The sequence below is a fragment of the Apteryx rowi genome, unplaced genomic scaffold (assembly GCF_003343035.1).
Source record: "Apteryx rowi isolate R43461 unplaced genomic scaffold, aptRow1 scaffold_24, whole genome shotgun sequence".
NCBI lineage: Eukaryota > Metazoa > Chordata > Aves > Apterygiformes > Apterygidae > Apteryx > Apteryx rowi.
In genome coordinates, this window is record NW_020448752.1 from 569,819 (window position 1) to 590,367 (window position 20,549).

General features: G+C 35.9%; 1 protein-coding gene across 2 annotated transcripts in view; it reads left to right on the forward strand.

The window, feature by feature from the left end:
• LRCH2 (leucine rich repeats and calponin homology domain containing 2) overlaps positions 1 to 20,176 on the forward strand; it is a 35,620-nt gene extending 15,444 nt beyond the window's left edge. For both annotated transcript variants that reach the window (XM_026066174.1, XM_026066173.1), the window contains 10 exons: positions 400 to 468; positions 3,015 to 3,063; positions 4,187 to 4,303; positions 6,327 to 6,371; positions 6,834 to 6,884; positions 7,812 to 7,869; positions 9,781 to 9,893; positions 11,071 to 11,208; positions 11,510 to 11,587; positions 12,777 to 20,176. In XM_026066174.1, coding sequence (XP_025921959.1) covers positions 400 to 468; positions 3,015 to 3,063; positions 4,187 to 4,303; positions 6,327 to 6,371; positions 6,834 to 6,884; positions 7,812 to 7,869; positions 9,781 to 9,893; positions 11,071 to 11,208; positions 11,510 to 11,587; positions 12,777 to 12,896 — 838 coding nt within the window. In that variant the 3' untranslated portion in view covers positions 12,897 to 20,176. The remainder of the gene's footprint in view (positions 1 to 399; positions 469 to 3,014; positions 3,064 to 4,186; positions 4,304 to 6,326; positions 6,372 to 6,833; positions 6,885 to 7,811; positions 7,870 to 9,780; positions 9,894 to 11,070; positions 11,209 to 11,509; positions 11,588 to 12,776) is intronic.
• The last annotated feature ends 373 nt before the right edge of the window (positions 20,177 to 20,549 follow it).

A 20,549-nucleotide genomic window follows, 5' to 3' on the forward strand; every position in this document is an offset into this window, starting at 1 on the left:
TCTCCTGTCTCTTCTACTTTTAGTGAACTGTGGGGCCTTTTGTGTTGAGGGCAGCGTAACTTCACAAAGGTGTGAGAACAATTCAGATGGTGTGTGTGTGTCAAGGAAAAGTAAGAGGAGCCTTCATTTTGTTTGGATTATGATCAAGTTTTACTTGCTTAAAACTCAAAACTTGCACTATTGCAAGAGCTGGAAACTGCATTGTTGACTTCAGTGGAAGCAGGATTGGGCTTGGGTTTCATGTGTGCATAATACACGTGTTCTAATTTTATGAAAAATGCTACTTTAATGTTCAAACCTTTTCTTTATAGGAAAAGTTGCACACACAGTACCGTATACTCTCAAAAGAGCTTTAACTACAAAGCTCTTGGATAAATGTGTATTTTTTTTTCATTCCAGGCTCCTTAATCATTCAGCCTCAGTAAGCACAAGGAACAGACCAAAGCAGCCAACGGAATCTGAAAAATGGTATTAATATACTTTTCTGTATCACAGCTTTCATTATTTTATTAAATTAAGTTTATTTATTTCATATCAGTCCTGCCATATTCTGTCCTATTGTTTTAGCTGAAGATGAAATTGAAGTTACACAGGTAATCTGGTTTTTAGCTTCTTTCTGTCAGGGGAAAAGTCAAGGTGTTCTTCTGAGCCATTAAAGTTGATGTCCTACAGAAACTCATGTGTGGGTCTGATTCAGGGAGCAGTTCAGATGCCTAAACATAGGCATTCAGTGGCACATTAGACATCCTAAAGTATCCTGTCTTGCTTCCAGTTCCAGTCCAGAAAAACATATGTCCCCTAGGTGATAGTCCCATGGAGATGTGTTGGGATACTCTTGAGTTGTACAAAATGGCATTGTGTCTGTGCTTAGGCATCTGAATTTTCTACCCTGGCAGTCCTTTTGTGTTCTTATGAGCTGTCGGAAAAGTATTGATGGGAGTTCAGCCTAGAAAACCTTTAGTTTTTATGGGGGAATGTGTCAATGAGGAATCCACTCTTGATAGTCTGTGCAATGAATTGTGCTGCTTAATACYGTTGTCTGCAGGAGCTGTGCGCACATCCGGTGCTCTTTGTGTGAATGTAAAACAAGAGAAGGGGCAGAGCCTTGTCTCTAGGAAATTGGGAAATTGCAGCTTCCTTTTACTACCCATGTGAGTGAGAGAGAAGCTTGCAAGTTTTTGGCTTTCTCTTCCTTAAGGAATCCTAGGCCAGTTCTGGGAATCAATTTGGCCAAGAAATAATCTTTTATTCCTTCAGCTGAAGGGGGAGAGGTCATTGACAGCCACCTAAAGAGAACTCTGTCCATGGAGTGGGGGAGGGCTTCTGTGATTTTTTTGCCAGCCTTTAAAATCTATATCTTCCAAAGACTCTCTATCTACCTGTGTTCAAACCCCACTTTGACTTTGAATCAGGAAGACGAGAACCCGTAGTTATTGCTGTTGTTGCTAGAGAGCACCGTGGGTGGTAACTGCTCTCTACAGCTCTGTGCAGCCCAGGTGCAAATCAGGAAAACATCCAAACAGAAAAGGGACACGATATCGATATTTCAATGTGATGCATCCTGTTTTGGCTATCTTCTCTCTCACTGGTGTCTGAGATTTTGCAAGGTTGGTTGTGCACCTGTCCTGGGGTTACATGAGCCGTGCTGCAACTGCTGCTCGTTTGCACCTGGAGCTTCCCTGTCCTTGGTTACTTACCCTGCAGTTYCTGTTCTTTGGGATGCTGTCGCCTACTGTAGAGCACAGCTATGTCAGGCTTTGTATTATAGGGTAATTCAGGGAAGGTTACCTTTGCCTTACTCTGTTTTTTACATGAAACAAACAGCTCTGAGGTTTGGGGGTTGTTTTGTTTTTTTTCCTTCAAACAAACAAACTACACTTTGTTTGAGGTGTGTGTACAAGGTAGATGTCTCAGAATACTTGTTATTTCTTTGCACCGATATATAGGAGCCCTAGTCATTGGGTAAGGTGCATACAAATAGAACAGAAAGATTGTCACACCCCTAAAGAATTTCCACTTGTAAAAACATGTCATAGTTAATAGATACAACCATGTATCAACAGCAGGGTTGAATTATTTATTGCAGCAGTTTCTGGAATTCTCAACTAGATTCCTTATCGAGGTAATGGGCGTCATTCAGACAAATTTTCTATGCCACAGAGCTAACAGCTTTAAAAAGTAGGATTATTGATTTAAGATAAATGGAAAAGAAAAGGAAAGAAAAGGAATACGAGGTAACAGAAGTTACGGAAGTCAGTCTCACTTTGTGCCGTTTTGCTSTCTGCTAAGAATTTATTAGAATTGATCAGGGTGTTAGGACCTTCTCGCATTCAGTCCCGCTTCTAAGCCTRTTTTCCGCCCAGTTGTCAGGATGCGAATGAAATGGTTGCTGGTAAGGGTAATGGAAGTGAGCTTCCCGAAAAGATTCCAACAGAAGACACCAACTTCAAACTTTGTTAGCAGAAAACTTATAGTAAGGTTAGGCACTGTCCTTGGCCCCTCAGTATATATCTGAGGTTTTGCAGTTTTGTTATTCTGTCCTAAAATGTTTGTTCCTTTCATTGCTATGGAAAAGYCTCTACTTCACTGTGTGGCGATAACAATGAGATGAAGTATATGGTTCTTCCAAACGAATATACTTTTTCTTAACTTTGAACAAAATGTTTGGTTGCCTCTTTGAGAAATGAAACAATTAAGGCGCATTAGTGATTTCTTAAGATCAATCAACACTATTCAGATATAGCCTTTGCTTAATAAAGCACAGTGTTATGTAGGAGATACTGTCAGCGTACTATAAAGGAGAGTGAAATACTATTTGAAATTTTAATCAAATTGCCATCCTTCTAGCCACAGTTTGTAATATCATTATGCAGCAAACCAGAGTAGTATAATGTTGCAGAGAAGCTGCATTTTAATATTGTGTTTGCTTTTTGGGACTTTTAAAGTAACTTGATGTTACAGTATATAGAAATGTAGTAAGGAAATTTAATAATGTCTGTTATCTTAATTTTTAGTATTTCAACAGATGAAGGGAATTCTCCATTGTCTCCATACAGTTGGCAGGTAAATGTCTAAATGTAAAACCATATCAAGCAGTAAGAAAGCGTAGTAAAACTTCTGTTATTTCCTTTGAAAAGCTTTCCCTTACTGTTTCAAGACAATTTCACTTGTGTTATGTTTGTAATGCAGGTGGCTTTTTTTTTTTTTGTTGAGAATGTAATACTAAAGGCTTAAATACTTAAGATCTTGAAACTAATAAGACATAAATATTGTTTACTTGTTTTTTGAATTTCTTTACATATAAGTTTATTTTATTACCTAACCACACTGTTCGTTCTTTTTTTTTTTAATCTGAATCGTTTGAATTATATAGGTCTTTCACTTTCCACAACTCACTGAGAAACTTGCATGACATGATAAAAGTGCAGTGAAACTTTGAAGAGGTTTTTTTTTTTAATTATTGTTTTGCATTTTAATTCGTTAGTTGTTTATGGTTGCCTTATAGGGCCTGATATTCTAAAATGAAGAAAGCTTTAGAAATGCAATTTTTGTATGTCTTGTCCTTCTTATGAAATGTTTCCTTTGGGTTGTCTGCTTTTGTTTTTCATAGAGTATACATATACATACATATTCATTGTTATTTTATGAATAAACCTCCTTTAGCTGTCTCCTTCAAAGTACTGTATTATCAAACATGTTCTAAAGAGGTTTTTATACTGCCACTTGCTGTGTATTACCTTTTAGATAAGAACAGCAAACAGGTGCTTAAGGAAAAAGAAAAAAGAAAAAAAGTCTTGTAATAGCTATCCTTTTCCAGTGTAGTGAATATGCAGATTCAGAAATTAGATACATTAGATGCCTAACTGGCTTTGCAAGCAGTTATTTATGGTAACCTTAGCTGGTTTCCTAGCAAACCTGTGAAAATTAGGCTCAGTGCAGTAGATGAAGAAAAGGGTATTTTTTTTAATTATTTCATAGGTGCCTTTTCCTCTATGAAATGTGTTTTAGAATTTGAAAGGGAGTAAGTGATTTCCACTTGGACCATCATTGAGATGAGTAACATTTTTGTGTCATAAAGCTAGGTTATGGGAGACCCAAACAGTTTATAATTGTAGTTCATAATAATTTGTGCTAATGCAGACTTGTATATTTACCTGACATGTAAAAATGTTTCTGAAACTTACAGCCATTGGAAAACCAGAAAGATCCAATGGATGAGCAGCTTTGGCCAGAAACACAGCCAGTGATTTGGCAGAATGAAGAAAGAAGGAGAAGTAAACAAATTAGAAAAGATTATTTCAAGGTAATATGAGAGGAGTATTTAGTTTGCTTTCTTTTTTCCTTTTGTCCTGGCTTCTTCAGGCTCCTTTTTCTTATTTTGTGGATGGGTTTTGGGGGGTTTGGTTTTTTTTTTTTGGAAGAGAGTAAAAGAAACTGTGTAACAAAGTAAAAGATAGGTTGTTGCGCTTTTAATTTTGCATGTGATTATAGTTTTTCGTTTAATTCTTTTGAGTTTGATAATACATATGTATTCAGGGGTGATGTCAGAATGCAGGAAAACTGGGGGGAAAATCCACTAAAAGCTTTCTTCTTGTGTTTATTCTTTGATTAAAGAAGGCAATCTACAGTTGTCTTCTGATAAAGAGAAACTAACCTTCAGTCTTTGGTTTTTCCCTGGTTTGGGTCAAACTTGAGGAATTTTGTTTGTAGTTTAAGGAAAGGAAATGTGCATCACCTTTTTGTGTAGCGTAATTATAAGAATTACTTACGCATTTTGATTCTTTCCACATCAGTTTGTTTTAGAGGGGAAATTCACTATTAGCTATTTTGCTGTTTGTAGTGTGTATCATTGGTCACCAGGTGTCAGTGTCTGCTTGCTGCAAAACAGATTCAAATTTACTGCATTGTTGGATAGCATTTGTTTTCATACACGGTAGAGAAATGGGATATTTCTGACCAGTGCTAGATTGAGTTGAAATTAAATTTGGTTTATGAAATTAGTGTCTTGGGTCTTTGCTATCAAATATCTAAACCATAGCCTTCACGAAATGCTAGGGAATTTCCAAGAAATTAAATTCCAGGAAAGACAGAACATTCTACGTATGTGAAATATTGTGGGTTATAGTAACTATTAATTTTTTTTTCCTCAAGAATTTAGGGAGTTGTGTTCTAACATGAGTTCTACTGACTTCAAATGTGAATGAGTATCTTAAGAATGCATACCAAATTGTTGCAATGGGCATCCTTAGAATAGGGAAAATTTACTTGTATTATCATCCCGAAATACATGGAGAGTATCTTTATTGTACAATTTGTACATTGTTATTGTACAGCTATATTACTCAGCAGAAGAGTAGAAAAATGCCTGTGCCTGTGAGAATCGGAGCACCTTTTTTTGTGACACAGCACAGAAGTTTGGCTGGTACCTGAAAAGCTTCGTTGTGCTAGCTATTTAAAAAGAACCTTCCTACTGAAGACAGTTTTATCAACCAAAATGCAATTTTGCTGGAATAGTTTATAGTTAAACTTTGGATCCTGACTCCACCTAAGCTGTTGAATGTGGAGCTGTAAACCCTCCCARCAGTGCTCAGAGTTATAACTTTGAGGAGGATAACGTAGTTGCTGGTCAGATTTTTTTTCTTCCTTTTTTAAATTCATCTAACTACAACCTGCATGTGTCACCTAAGTCAGATCTCTGATGGAGAGCCATCTTTCTAGTTCCAGAGTTAGTCTTTTAATGCAACTTGTATTATATAGTGTATCATAAAAACAGGTAGGCTTGTTGTACACACATACCACATTTCTTTGTTTTTGTAGGGATAGGACTATTTAGTTCTATCTCTACATTTGCTTTGCAGGCAATGAAATGCACTTGTTTTCACAGGTACCATTTCTGTAACTTTCTTCCTGCAATCCTTCCTTCATTTACAGTGCTAAGCAATCTTAGCTATATTTAAAGTATGTTTCTTTTTGTAACTTTTGTGGGTTATACAGTTTTTACTAATAAGTAATACTTCAGAGTAACAGTTGCTCTGATCTTTTCACTAGGTTCAGACATGTATACAATCAGAGTTAACATTGTAACAGTATGTATTTTTGAAATACACTTACCCTTTAATCTCTGTGAAGAAGTTCCTGACTAGCCTAGGAACTACATGTTCCTTTTTTTTCTTTTTTTCTTTTGACAACTCTGTTTAAAAAAAAAAAAAAAAAGATATTGTCTGCCACTTTACCAGTAATAAATAACATCAGGCTAATATCAAGCCATTTGGTTCAAATGAAAACCATACTTGCATTTTAAAGTAATAATTGTGTGTGTTTTGCAGTATAAGTCTTCCAGAAAGAGTTCAAGTGGAAATGAAAACGATGAGGTGAGACATGGTAATCACATAAATACAAAGTTTTGTTTTATTTGCATTTTATGAATGCTTAGGAGGCAGTTATGGAACAGGAGAATGTTGGCTAGAGTCTAYGCAAGCAAGCCTTGTATTCCAAAACCGTAGAATAAATATAGCAAAATAGGTATTGCACTCCTTTATTTGAAAAAAGGTCAGTAAGATGATGTATCGAAGAAAAGGAGGGTATTTACATACTTCGGTAATAGGAAAGCTAATTCAGCTGTCAAGCAGAGGTAATGTAAAAGTAATATCCTGCCTAAACAGTGAACAGTATTTACTTGACTCTACATGTTTTTAAATTCAGTTGCTACCAATGTGCCATGTTTGACAGATGTCGCACGTTTCATGTATGGTGTATGTATTTCATAATTTCATGCTTTTATTGTTAAATCATAATTTTCATTTTATAATTTCATCTCTTTGATTTCTTTTTAGCAAGACAGTGATAATACTAATGTGTCCCCACAGTCTCCTGTGTCGTCTGAGGTACAAGTTTGTGGTTTTGTTTTTCATTCAACAAACATTTCTTTATGCACATTACTGTTGTCACCAGGTTTCCCATACAAATATTAAGCTGATAGTTTTCTTTGAAACTGGAATTAGAAATATTTCACATGCCTTTCATAATAAAAAGTCAGATATAAATAGGAATCAGAGACAGATATTAGCACAATGTTAATTTCTTCAACTTGTTTTACCTTTGCAACTATTTGAGCTCTCCTAGATTATTACTGTTTGGTTTTTTTTCTGGGCTGGTTTGTCAGAAGGATGCATTGTTTGGTCTCCATTATCTTTCCTAATGAAAATAACTAATAAGAAAAATCAAATTTGGCATGTTTTGTAGGTATCCACACTGAACTAGCAGTTCAGAAGATTTTAAGTACTTGTGGTTTAGTATTCTGTCCATCATAGGGAACCCAGAGATGCTGAGACTTTTTAAGAGGTTTCATCCTTCACAGTTCTATCTTCACTGCTGTGGTATAGCTTCACAGCTTGATTCATCAGTTGTTTTCCTTTCTAAGGAAAATCCATGCAGGTCTCACTATGGTTGCACTACTAAGCTATGAATAAAATACACCAAATACGATAATTATTTCCTCCTAATGTCAAAAGGGAACCTGAGGGAGCAGAATGAGGAAAGCATCTCCCAAATATAGCGAAATGAGCTGAAATAAGGAAGTCTGGTGTGCATATCAGATTACTGAGTATATTTCTCAAATTAGATGGTTGCATGAGAAAAACTGATCTTCATAATTCAAAGTAAACATTTCTTTAAAAAAAAAAAGTTGATGCTAAGTGTTATTAAGTAGAAGGACTCACTTTAGGCAGGAATAACTTAAACTTTATCTTGATGGGAACAAAAGTTAATTCTTAAAGTCAGTTTTCTTCCATTCATTTAATCTCTTTTCACAGGATTATGAAAGGACAGACAGTAACACTCATGGTCCGTTTGGTCTCAAACCAAGGTCAGGTAAGCTGCTCTTCTCTGACATAGCGTGATAGAACAGATGTTTCTTCCCCAGGCTGGAACAGTCAGTAAGGATAGCAGATGCATGAATTGGAACGAATACAAAGAGAGGCCACGGTACAGCAATCCACTCGGTGTGCTTACCACAAACATAGTACTGGGAAAGGCATAGACAGCTGCTTTGGCAAACTAATAATTGAAAGTTGCCCAAGTTGCACAGTGATTTGTTATTTCATTAATTTATTTTCTGCATATTTAGTCACCCACAAAGAACAGGGGGACAGCATGCAAGTCTTGTTGAGACTTGATGGCTGACGCAGAAGGGTTTCAAGAGAAGTAGGTTTTTGTAATTTGTCCTATGAAAGGATATGTGGAGCAGCACTTTGCCAGTTTAATGGCTTCGCGCCTTGTTGCGCCCAGATCTTTCAGAGTCTGCCAGTCCCCCGAAAGACAATTGTGTCGGATGGGATTGTCTAAAGCAGATTTTCATTCCTCTGAAATCTAGGAAGAAATAGTRCAGATTTTTTTTAACTGGTACAGTATTCTTTTGTTTAGAACTGTCAATGTGAATGCTGTATTGGAAAATGTAGTTTGGCAAGGCTACTGTGCAGTCTTTGTTCCCTTGAGAGTAGTATTAACTGGAAAAGTCCTTCTGCAAAATCATTAAGAAAAATGATCCGAACTCTTCAGAGTTTAGTTTCATTCTGTTTGTACGTTAACAAAGCTTGACCTCCGTAATACTCATTCGTGATCCCTCAATAGCAGAATACGTCTGCCTAAGATCATGCAGGTGGCTCCTTCAGGGGCTCTAATCGCTTGTGATTTGTAAGCAGTCAAGGGAGACTTGTGTGCCAGAGTTGTGTGTGTTGCACGTATGAGGGAAGCACAGCAGAGCTTATTTAGAGGCCTTTGACTTATTTACAGCCTTGGCTGCAGGAAGKTGCAGATTTGATGGGTGCACGCAAGGTTGTTTTACCATTTGTCTGCCCCCCCCCCTTTTTTTTTTTTTTGGTTCCCTGGTGCAGCTCCTAGGAGCTGTTGCCAGCTCACATCTGCAAACCCCTTCTAAAGCTCTCCTTTCCCCTCTGTTCTTGAGTGTTATATGGCATTTTATCTCTTGGCTGTGAGCAAAAATCTTTGTATGGCTTTTAAGACTTGCTCTTGACATAGCATAGTTCTGAGAACAGTTCACTCTCTCACAAAAGAGGTGTTACAGAAGAAATCCCAAAATCTTAGTGTGTTTTTTAGATACTTCCATAAACATTGTAAGTAAAATACAATTTTATTTCTCTGTATACAAAATGCATATTCTCATAATGTAAAAGATCAGAGCAGTGATTTCAAGAACATCTGCTATGAAATACCTGTGATTTTTTTGAATGTTAGATCTCTTGCTAAAATCCAAACTATTAGAAGCAAGAAGGTTCTGAAGAATTAAATACTGAATCTTTTTCTCGAAAGTACAGGCTAGAATACTTAAAAATAGAACAGAATTGCTACAAAAGCTTTATTTGCCAGCATTCTGTAAAATAATACAATTGATCATATTAAAAGCTTTCTGACAATGAAAATTAGTAATGTATATGTAGTTAAGAGTATTTAATAGACAAGGCTAGGCTTCAGGATAAGCTTGCTAATGTACAAAGGGAATTATATACATCAAATGGATATTTGTGTATTGTGTATTCTACCTCCATATTTTCTAGTTACAGATTTGCAGTTAAATAAGATGATCCATGTGCTTTGAAAGTTCTGTTTCATAGAGAGCAGCCTTTTCCTTAGGATTCTGAAAAGTCTCAGTTCTGAAAAGTTCTGCAGCTTTTTTCTGCCCATTTCGTCCTTGTTGGTGGATTTTTCGTCATTGCACTTTTTTTAATCTGAATTCTGAAAACTAAGTTCACTAACGTTCAACAGCTTTTAGCCGCGCATCTCGCCAGGACTATGGAGCAATGGATCCTGGATTTACAATGAGGAGGAAAATGGAGCATTTAAGGGAAGAAAGGGAACAAATAAGACAACTTCGCAATGTATGTACCCTTATTTAGTATATTGGTTCAAGCTGTTGGGTGCAGTGTATTTAGTTTGCTCTGTACTACAATTTTTACATCTTTATAATAAAGGCCTGGGAATCATTCCGGTTGTACTAGGGCATCTCTGCAGTGATATTTCTTCCCAAGGAATTTTGTGCAACAGAGCTGTCTTTCTACCTGTCTGACAACAGGCAGTTACAGTAAAATTAAACAACAAAAGTGTATCATTGGGATACCTTTATATCCCAGAGGACACTGGTAGTATTTTTGGTCCGCCGGAACCAAAAATTTTTTTAGCTGAATGCAGGGAAAATATTTTTAGGTTTCTAACATTCCTAGGGAGACCCTAAGTCTAATTCAGTGTGTGCTGCTTTGTGTGCTTCATCTGAGATTTGAAGAATAGCCAAGTGCTTTTTGTGTGTAGAACTTGCTGTGAATTACCTAATATCGAATGGGATCTAAATTTCAAAATTCCAGTAAGTTGTTTTCCATATAACTCTGTTTTCAGATATTTAATAGTTTTAGTTAACAGTAAATTCACTGTGAACGGTAAATGCTGTGGTAGCAGCTTTGCTTTCCAGGGTAGTGCTAGTTTGGGTTGTGACTTCTGTGAAGGCTGTTTCTGTTCTGTCTGGTCCACATCCTGATCTGTGAAAGCTTGTTGCTGGAATGAGATAAAAAAACATTCCCTGATTCCCCCCTCTGTCTTGCAACACAAGTGTGGGACCTTCCCGGCCACCATTTCCTACACTACTTAACTGTCACTTGGCACATAAGTGAAACATCAGCCATGCCTGAAGTGATCGTATTCCCCTCTTCCCTCTTATTTCTCCTGGTAAATCTGTGTGTGATTTCTGCCCTTAAATTCTGTGCTTTCCTATTGCATGTAGTTAGTTCATCACATGCTTCCGAGTTGTGAGCCGTGGTAGTAGCTGGCAGACTCTCTTTCTCAGTGTGTCTAATTGTGCCATTAAAAAAACGAGCAGAAAAAACATAAGATTAATAATATAAAGGATATTTGTACTCAGTAGAGCGTGAGCTTGACTTCATTTATTTCGTTTTAGGATTAGCGTGTCCTTTTTAAACTTAACGCTTTAAAACAAAAATTCTGGATTTAAAATTAAAAATTAACCCAAAGTTGAAAGTCACTTACCTATGGAATTTTCTTTAACAGAATCTTGAATCAAGGTTAAAAGTAATTTTGCCGGATGATATTGGAGCAGCATTGATGGATGGAGTCATTCTTTGCCATTTAGCCAATCACATAAGGCCACGTTCTGTTGCCAGCATTCATGTACCATCGCCAGCAGTGGTAAGTCATTTATCTCACTTTTATTTGTCTCTTACGTGAAAACAGGCTGTTAAAGCTCAATACTAAAAATCATGAATCATGTTTATCATATTAATTGGCTACATTCACCACCTCCATTTTCCTTCAAGAAGTGTTAAACAAGGCTCAGAAGTTTGGTTTAAAAGCTGTTGTCATATACTGAGTGTTCACAGAATTTGTTTYGTGTTCTAGTTTGTGTTTTAGCAACTGTTACTGAATTTGCATCAGAAATATACAATCCTTTACAAATGTATGACGAAGATCTAACATCCTGTCTTTACAGCCTAAACTCAGTATGGCAAAGTGCCGAAGAAATGTTGAAAACTTTCTTGATGCTTGTAAAAAATTGGGCGTTCCACAGGTATACGAATTGCTTTATTGACTACTATACTTATTTACAGTAATCAGAGAACATACGTCAGCAGTACTGCAGTTCATTTTTCTGGGTAAATTCAGGGAGCCTAGTGATTATAGTGCTGATCGGGGAGCTTTAATTGTATGAAAGAAGTCAAGTGTCCCATTTCTAGCTGGTGGCCTGAACTTGAACAAGACACTTCATCTCTATGGGTTTCTGGTTAGTTCCATGTAGTAAAAATGATACTGACCTCCGTAAAACAAAGAACAGAAAAACTGATGTGAGATAATTGTTGCTGTAATATTTGAAAGTCTTAGTTTAGCAACTCAACTTTGGAATGAGTTTCAGTGTCTGCCTAGGAAAAATCTTGCAGATCATACTACAGAAATATGTAGCCTTTAGCACAGTTGTAGTTGCAGCTCATTATCATGTTCCTGTTGCCCAAGTTCATCCTTTTACTTCTCTCAGGGTGGGGGAAAAAGTTAAACCATGTCCTGCGTTTTAGGGGAGAGACAAATCTCTCTCACCGCACTTCACTGGAACAAGAAAATTAGTTCATGGATTTAAAACCGTGGGTTTCTGCCCTGCCTCAGCTTCCATCTTGCATGAAGCCCTAGGTCTTTCAGAAATTAAGGATTCAAAGATTCATGTACTGAGTTACCTGTAACAGCAGTTAGCATGGGGGGGGAAAAATGTCCAGGTTGTGCTGTCAGAGCCTTTTTAAACTGAAAAATGACTTCACTGGGGAATGATTCATTACTGAGGACCTAGTCTATCAGCACTTTCTAGGTGTCCCTTCTACAAAATAACAGGAAGGGGGAAGTAGGCCACTGAGCCAGCACTGCCCATCAGCCTTGCTCTGATTGTGAAAAGAAATAGTCTTTGGCTTTATGAAATTAGCACCGTCTTTTATGTATCTTCTGCTGTTGTTGTAGCTTAACATTTTAAATGTTCTTTTTGCTGGTTATGCATTCATAGTTTGAGTGAATTTTTCATCCTCAAATGGGAATTTTAGATGCAATTAATTTCTGAGCATTCTGYTACTGTAGAGAGCCACATGCAAAATCTGAAGTCAAAGCCATTTTCTATGCAAATGTCTGATAGTGAAGTAAATGAGACTTCAGAGAAAATACTTTTGTTACCCAGCTTGGAAAAAATGAATCAAGCATAATACGTGTACCACTTTATTTTACAGGAAAGACTCTGCTTGCCTCATCACATACTGGAGGAAAGGGGTCTGGTTAAAGTTGGCCTCACAGTTCAAGCTCTGCTTGAATTACCTACGTTGAAACTATCTCAGCTTTCCTCCATGTAACGTGACTTCTTGGAAGCTAAACAACTTACCATTTGGTCTGTTGATATGGATTGCTCTGGGGCAATTTAGCTTCCTAAATTGGAACATCCAAGCCATCAAAAACTAATATGTGTCCTAATGCTGTAGAGAGCCTTACTTTGGAGTTGTACGTAAAACCTTGGAGTCAGCTGACAGTTAACAGAACATAATGATTTTTTTGTGTGTAATTGGATGCACAAAGAGATTGAAGTTCTCTTTCCAGTTAACCTAAGTCAAAAGCTGCCATAAAAGCTTCTGTAACATCTCATGATGTTACAATTAAAAGATGGATTTCTTTTCCTACATTGAAAATGTTGTTTGAATTTCTTTAGAAGTACAAAACCCAAACCCCTTGCTTGAAAGATTAAAGTCAATCATTGATTTAAAGGTAAAACAAAAATGTAGCATTGATATGATGGTAAAAATCTGAGTGACTGATCCCATGTAATCCACTTTTACTCTTTCAGAAAGCTTAAAGTTTGAGTTCTTTATTTCTTGCACTCCTGATTGTAACTTACAAACTTCTAACATTGCCAGTATTTAGTCTGAGTTTATGGTAATTATACAAACAGCATAGAATGGGAAAAAGAACATATTTTGAGTTTTTCCAGTCTTCTAGGTTGGTGCCAAATATTTTTTTCAGTTGTACTGTAGATTGTTTACATGTGAAGTGCCTGTGTAATTGATAACTCTTAACGGTCTTAAACATTTTTGCAATTTCTTTGTTTAAAATAGATACAATGGGAATTTTTAAATATTTTAATAGTTTTTTGTAAAGTCAGTATGTGAAGATTTGAATAATACTTCACTTTTTTGATGTTGGATGTTTTAAGTTTGTTGCACAATTTAATTGGTTATTTTATTGTCTAATGATTAGAAAATACTGTAAATACATTTTTATTTATGATATTTAATTTGATACCTAATCACTTTTGTTTTAATGTATTGTTGGACAAAAAGGTTGTCTGCTTTCCTTTGTTTGGGACAAACAGTAATGTACATGGTGAGTAAGACGTGAGGACTAGTGATGCATACAAAGTAATTTAGGACATTTTTGATAAAACTGCCAAAATCTCAGGTTTACGCTGTRACTTTCAGGATTTTATGTAATATTGTTCCTGATTTCACATTACATTTTTACAACAGATTTATCCATAATTTAGTTGAAAAATATCAGTGTTGGGATATTTATTTTTAGTGTTTACAGGGTTTATTGTAAAATTTACACACACGCGTGGCATAGCACACAAATCAGTTTGTACAGATGTCACTGTGCTGAGACGTGAGACCTTTCTGGACAAATGTAGAAAGAAAAAATATTCCCACAGTGGTAGTTATTAAACTTCTGGGTATATGTACTTGTTTGTTTCTGCACAAGATCTCAGTGTTTTGAGAACATTCTGAAACCATACACAATTGAATTCCTCTCCAAAAAAGTTGCAAATCATTTGGTAATTTTGGTAATAAGTCTGTTTGCATTAGTTTGTTCTTCACGAATAGGTAGCTCAAAAGAGAGAAGAAAAGAAAAAAAAGGGAAAAAGACAGAAAATGTTAGGTTCTGACTGTCACTGATTTTCTGGTTTAAGCTGTTAATTTAGATCAACGGATATGTTTGTCAATGTATAACAGAATTTAATTCTGTTCTTGCTGGTTGATCCAGAAACCACTTGATAAAATTCATAAAAGAACGAGGGAGGGGTATCATCTACTCCCTATTTCAGTTATAATAGCCCTTAATATCAATAGTTGAGAGAAAAAATAAACTTCCAATTACAAGATTTTTTARAAGTTACTTCATTTTAAAATGAAGTGAAACAGACTGATTCATGTGTAATAGTTAAAATACACTATTGTTTATATAGTGTATTCTCAATGTATAGCTMATTGACAAGTTAATTACAACTTAATTTGTGAAGTCATCATTACAAATTGTTGGTTACAAAAATATTTGCTTAAGGAAATTGGATTGCCTTGATGTTGAAACATGCTAGTTTATTTATCTCTAATTGTTTTTCAAATCATTCACATAAAACAGAGATTTGAGTTTTTAAAATGAGTATTTTTCACTAAAGGCAATGTCAGAAAAGTCTTGCTAAGACTAAAATGAGTAAGCTTAATATAATTCACTAAGCAGGATTTTTGTCTCTGCTCCACTTGCAGAACATAATTTAAGAAAGGTTTGTTATCTTTCAATTCCTTGCTATGATACTTGACAATAAAAAAAAGTGCTCTATTTTAGTATGGTAGCCACAGACTTGCTAGCTGTAAAGAAATTAAATTGTCATCTAGATTATGTGGCTTGATTTACGCTACTATTTCATTGTCATATTTTAAATGTGTTCTGATCCTAAAGTAGCACTTTCTTTTTTCCAGTTAGAAATAAATTCATTCTTCATAGCTCACTGACTATAGTGAGGTTTTTTTCATTCACTGATTATTTTTTATTTCTTGAAATAATACTATGTGTCAGGGAGATGATAGTTATCACAATGTAAACATTAAGAATTCTCTTGTAGTATGCCAGCTGCTTACAATTTTTTTAAAACTTAACCCACTATTTCCAAAATAACTTGAAAATTAGATATGAAGTTGACGTGCTCATTTTGAATTGTGTCTCTTAAGCTGAAAACCACTAAAACAGCATTTAGTTTTTTAAGCATTCTGGTGTTCTTCCACACAAACTTGCTAGAAGCAGTCTTGCTTTGCCATTTTGTGGAAATTATTACGGCCCCTCTTCATGCTTTTCAGCAGGCATCATGGGGAAGGATAATCATGATTCTTACAGGATTTCCTTTTTAGCATTGCAAAGGTTAAGGCCTTCCAGTATTCCCAGGAGAAGTTTGAGGAGTGATCCTGCATGTCCAGATGAATCTTTTCTCATCTTTCTTTAGCTGCTTTCACAAATACTCTAAAGCCAYGCTACAATTAGCCATTCCCTTTGTGATTTTTTGGGGGAACCAACTGCAAAAGAGATACTAAAAAAGTTTATACAGCACTCAATTTTAAAATGGCCAGTGGAAATAGTTGCTCTCTTCCCTGTACGAGAATCCGCCTACTGTCCCCTTCCTTCCTTTCCATCTGATCCCAGCATCTCTGTATTTCTTTTTCTGCTTGTTCACAGATCCAGGAACTTCACCTTATTCGTTACTGCATATTCCTCTTCCCCGCTCCCTCTTTACTACTTGTAAGAGAAAATTGCTCCAGTGGCAATAGTGAACTACTGTGATCCCAGAATCCCTGCTCCCAACATTTCGTACATTTGAGATGACCTTTTTCTATTTTGTTTAGGAAATAAAGTGATTACTTAATATTTGGCACAGCCGATAGGGGTTTTTAAAACGTTTATCAGAGGCCTGCCTAATTGCTATTGTGGTTGTTTGGAGTTTTGCTTTTGACTTAACATTAAAAGCTTTAGGAGAATTCATTAAGTTTTCCTAATAAATGTAAGAGTTACTAGGGTGCTTTTGTTATTGTAGATGCTATACAAAGTTACTGCAATAATGTGATATGAAACTGTAAATTACTGAATGAAAGAGCATACTGACAGAGGGCTTCTGGCCTTGTGTATATATATTTTTTTTCCCTGTTTCTTATGTCATTGGATGTTTGAATGGCTGCAGTATGTCACACATGAATGATCTTTCCTTTAAGCAATAATGTCCCAGATATTGTGAGATCTTAAAGTAGTGGCATTAAAATGTTTGTTTTAAAGTTTGGTGACTTCATATGCAGTATCTCAGAAATGCTTCACAGCTATTATATAATATAGCTAATTCCGTGTGCTAGTTGGGGTATTGCAGAGGATCCAGAAACCTGGTTATACCCTTACAGCTGAAGATCTTCCAAAATATAACTGAGAATTGAAAGTATTATAAAATGCAGAGGAATACATTTGGAACAGTAAATAACTATGACATGAATTATCATAATTTCTGGGTAAAATCCTAGCTCCACTGAAATCAATGTAGGTTTTGCTGTTGACTTCAGTGATTTCACTCTTTATAGGAAACCAAAGCTGCTGACCATGATGGCTTGGTTAAACTTGTTTGACATGAGCAAAGCTTTAGTTTTGAAATTCTTGGCAGTAGTGTTTTGCAGGGTCTGCTGTAAGCTAATTCTAAAAGAAATGACAGAAATTAGCGATCTCTGGTAAACCAAAGGCAATTATAAAATATTACATTGATCCATTTATTTAAAAATATTCTTATGTGCCATATACAGTATTAAGATGGCAGGAAAAATTACTSTGAAGCACAGCTTTCATTCTCTGGGAAGATATGTAGCCTCAATGAAAGTGCAGGTGAGGACTGCCATCGGGGTTTTTTGTTGCTCTAAAATTGTGGTTCAGCRGCAGTATTCTCAGATTATTGACATAAATCTGCGGCCAAATTTAAACCAAAGTTGAAAAGACATCTGTTTTTTTCACTAACCAAATTTTCACTTCTCTCCTCAATGTCATAGAGGAGAAAAAACTCCGGCATTGCTTCCTTTTGCTCATTTCTTAAATGCTTGTGCAAAAGGTAGCTCTTGTATATGATAGGGCTGCAATCTGCCCGACTGTCTGAGAACAGATCTGTATGCCAGTGCAGAGATAAGCACGTTAATGATGTACCAAATCTTAGTCAACTAACGGGCAAAGATTCAGTCAACCTTAACTTTAACGTATTTTTCAATCTGAATTGTGGATTTAATCTTAAAGCAACTTACAATGGTAGATTTTTGCAGCGTTTTTTAGCAGTTCCTCCAGACAGGAGATGACTTTTGTATTGGTAAACCAAACTTCTCTCTTTCCACGCTATGTCAGAGTAATATATGTGTTTCCGTGATGAAGTACGTCATATTAAACAGTGACCTTTATGTTCTTTTAAAAACAAACAAACAAAAAAAATTGTGAAATATTTCCTGTTTACAGATGACCCTTCTGATTTAAAAAACAAAACAAAACAAAAAAACCCTACCATGATCTTCAGTTGGAAAGGCAAAATCTACTTGTCCAAGGAGATGGTGCTCTCTGGTTTTATATCGAATAATTTCACAATGAAGAGACTTCAGGAAAGAATTAGTAGAGAAAGAAATAAATTATTTCAAACTACTGTACATTAAGGAAAGCAGACCAGTTCCTGGCGGATCCTTAGTACTCAGAGCTGCCTGCACTGGTTACAGTCACGAGAACCTACATGAGGCAAGGAGCTAAGGAGCATGTGGCAAGGCTCACCTGCGTGGTCCCTGGGCAACATCTCAAGGGAACATCCTTCCACGTAGTAGGCTGCAGAATTCTTTTAAATAAATCTTTGGAATCTAAACAAACACTAAGATTTTGAGAGTAATAGATAAGTAGGCATTTGCCAATATTTAACTCCCACCAGCAAATAATGACGTAGTGGGCTAGAGAGAAAGCTTGCTCTAGGAACTAGAGAACTTCACTGATGGAAAATTGCACTATGACTCTAACGGATTAGTGTATCTTATCCTGTCAAGTAAGAGAACCAAAACARTAATACTGTTTTCCACATGGAAAACATACTACGGCATGTACAAATGGAGGAAAATGCAAGCTACCATTTTTTAATCAGGAATTTTATGGCACAGATCTTTTGGAAACATAAATATGAAGGTAAAAAATTATTCTCCTCCTGGAAAGAAAATTTCTGTTGGTTTTTGACTGTTAAAATAGGATTTCTGGTCAACTTAATTTCAGTTTAAACTTGCCACTGTACTGGAGTAGTTCTGACTCTGTATTTTTACATAAGAAAATGCAGCTTTGTTTTATTTGTCTTAAGTATTTCGCATAGCAGAATTTTGATAATGTATAATTTAAAATTGCGGTTACATATTGTATTTATTCAGCAGTTGTTTTGGACCTACTTTTTTGGAAAAAGTGGGAGGCAAGGGGGATTGCTTTAAGTCTACCTAATCAGCTTCTATGGAAGGAAAAAAAGTTATTGTAAAAACGATGACATCATTCATTTTCAGTTCAAATATTTTATAGACAACTACATTTTTAAAGGAGTATATTTTTAATGTGTTTTCTATATATGCTTCAGAATCCTAATCTTAAAAAACAAAAACAAAAAAACTGACGACTCCTTTAGTCTCTTAGCAAACAATGGAGAAGAACAGCATGAACCAACAACAAATTAAATCCTTTTGAGAAACTTTCCATTGACTTCAGTGAAACCAGAATTTCCCTCAGCAGTTTTGTAACTGAGCTACAGCATAAAATAAGTCACTTATAATGAATTCTTGGCACTAACAGGGATTTCTGCAGTTCTTTCAAAATTGTGTGAAATAAGGCAAACCTGACATTTCCCCCCCTAGCAAAACTGTTCTAATTTTATTGAGGCAGATTGTGAAATAGCTAGTATTTGGAATTAAGTCCAAAACCACTTTTTAGGTTTGCTTTGTTTTTAAATTGGAGCGAACCAGTGAAATCTTTCCAGAATTTGTTTAGGATTTGGTTGTGCCATTGCTGGCATGGAAACTTCCATTATTCAGTGTTAATAGTCTTTCTGGAGCATGTGCAAGATTGGGCTCTGCATATGCAAATGTTAATGGCGTTCTGTTTACTGAATCCATGTGTTACAGGAAGCATTGCTGCAACTGTGGGAATTCCTGGGTTGCAACTGTTAATGTCAGTTCCACCAACAGTTAATGCAAATCTTTGCAACGTCCATGGAGGGCATACGCAGGCATTGCAAAAGGGTAGTGAGGTGTATTATGTTGGGAATAATGTGAATACTTTTTACTATTGTGTAATGTGTAGAACAAGGAAAATGTGATTGCTTTACAATTATCACTCGGTTGGCATTCAGTTATTTTATTTTGTAACTTGTGATTATAAAACTCAGAAAGCAAAATGTAACCAAATGATCATTGTGTAAATGTGTGCAAGACGTGAGAGAAGTAGTTCTGAGGCACAGCTGGAGAGTGATCATTTAATAAGATGATTAAATTGTGTATATATACTTACAACATCTATTTGATAGTGCATTTTAATTCATTTTGCATTTCATGTTCTTGTAAAGTGCATTTTCCACACTTCTGAAGATTGTCTACCTGTACAATACTGTATCTTAAGTCTTTTTTCAGGACTTCCATTATTGCTGGAGCTTCCAACATGTATATGTTTCTTTTGAAAAAAATGTTCCTACTATTATTTTTTGTAAATAGCTTTTGTATTGAATTTGCATGGATAAAACCCACATTTCCAAAACCAGTGTACATACTCTGTGTATAAAATACAAACTGTTTCATAACTTTAATGTAGTCAAGTTATTCAATTTGATCTCTTTTTCAGTTTTTACATAGTTGTGGTAAATAAGTTAATGAGAAATTGTTGTATGTTCTTTCAAGTGTCTTTGCTGCCGTTTTGAGAGATGAGTGACCTGCCTAATTACATATCAGGAAGTATGTTCTCTTATTGTGACAAACAAACGAAACGTTAACTGTTATTCCGGGAAAATGCAGGACACTTTTCTGCGTGAAGTATATTAGGTCTTCTCTTTGACCAACAGACAAATCAATGTTGAGAATACGTGAGGACAAAGGTGCCTTCGCTTGTAGCAGGGTCTTTATTCATTCGCACACTTTCCAGTGCTACCTACACGAGAACCACCCAATGTCTTACAGCCTCTG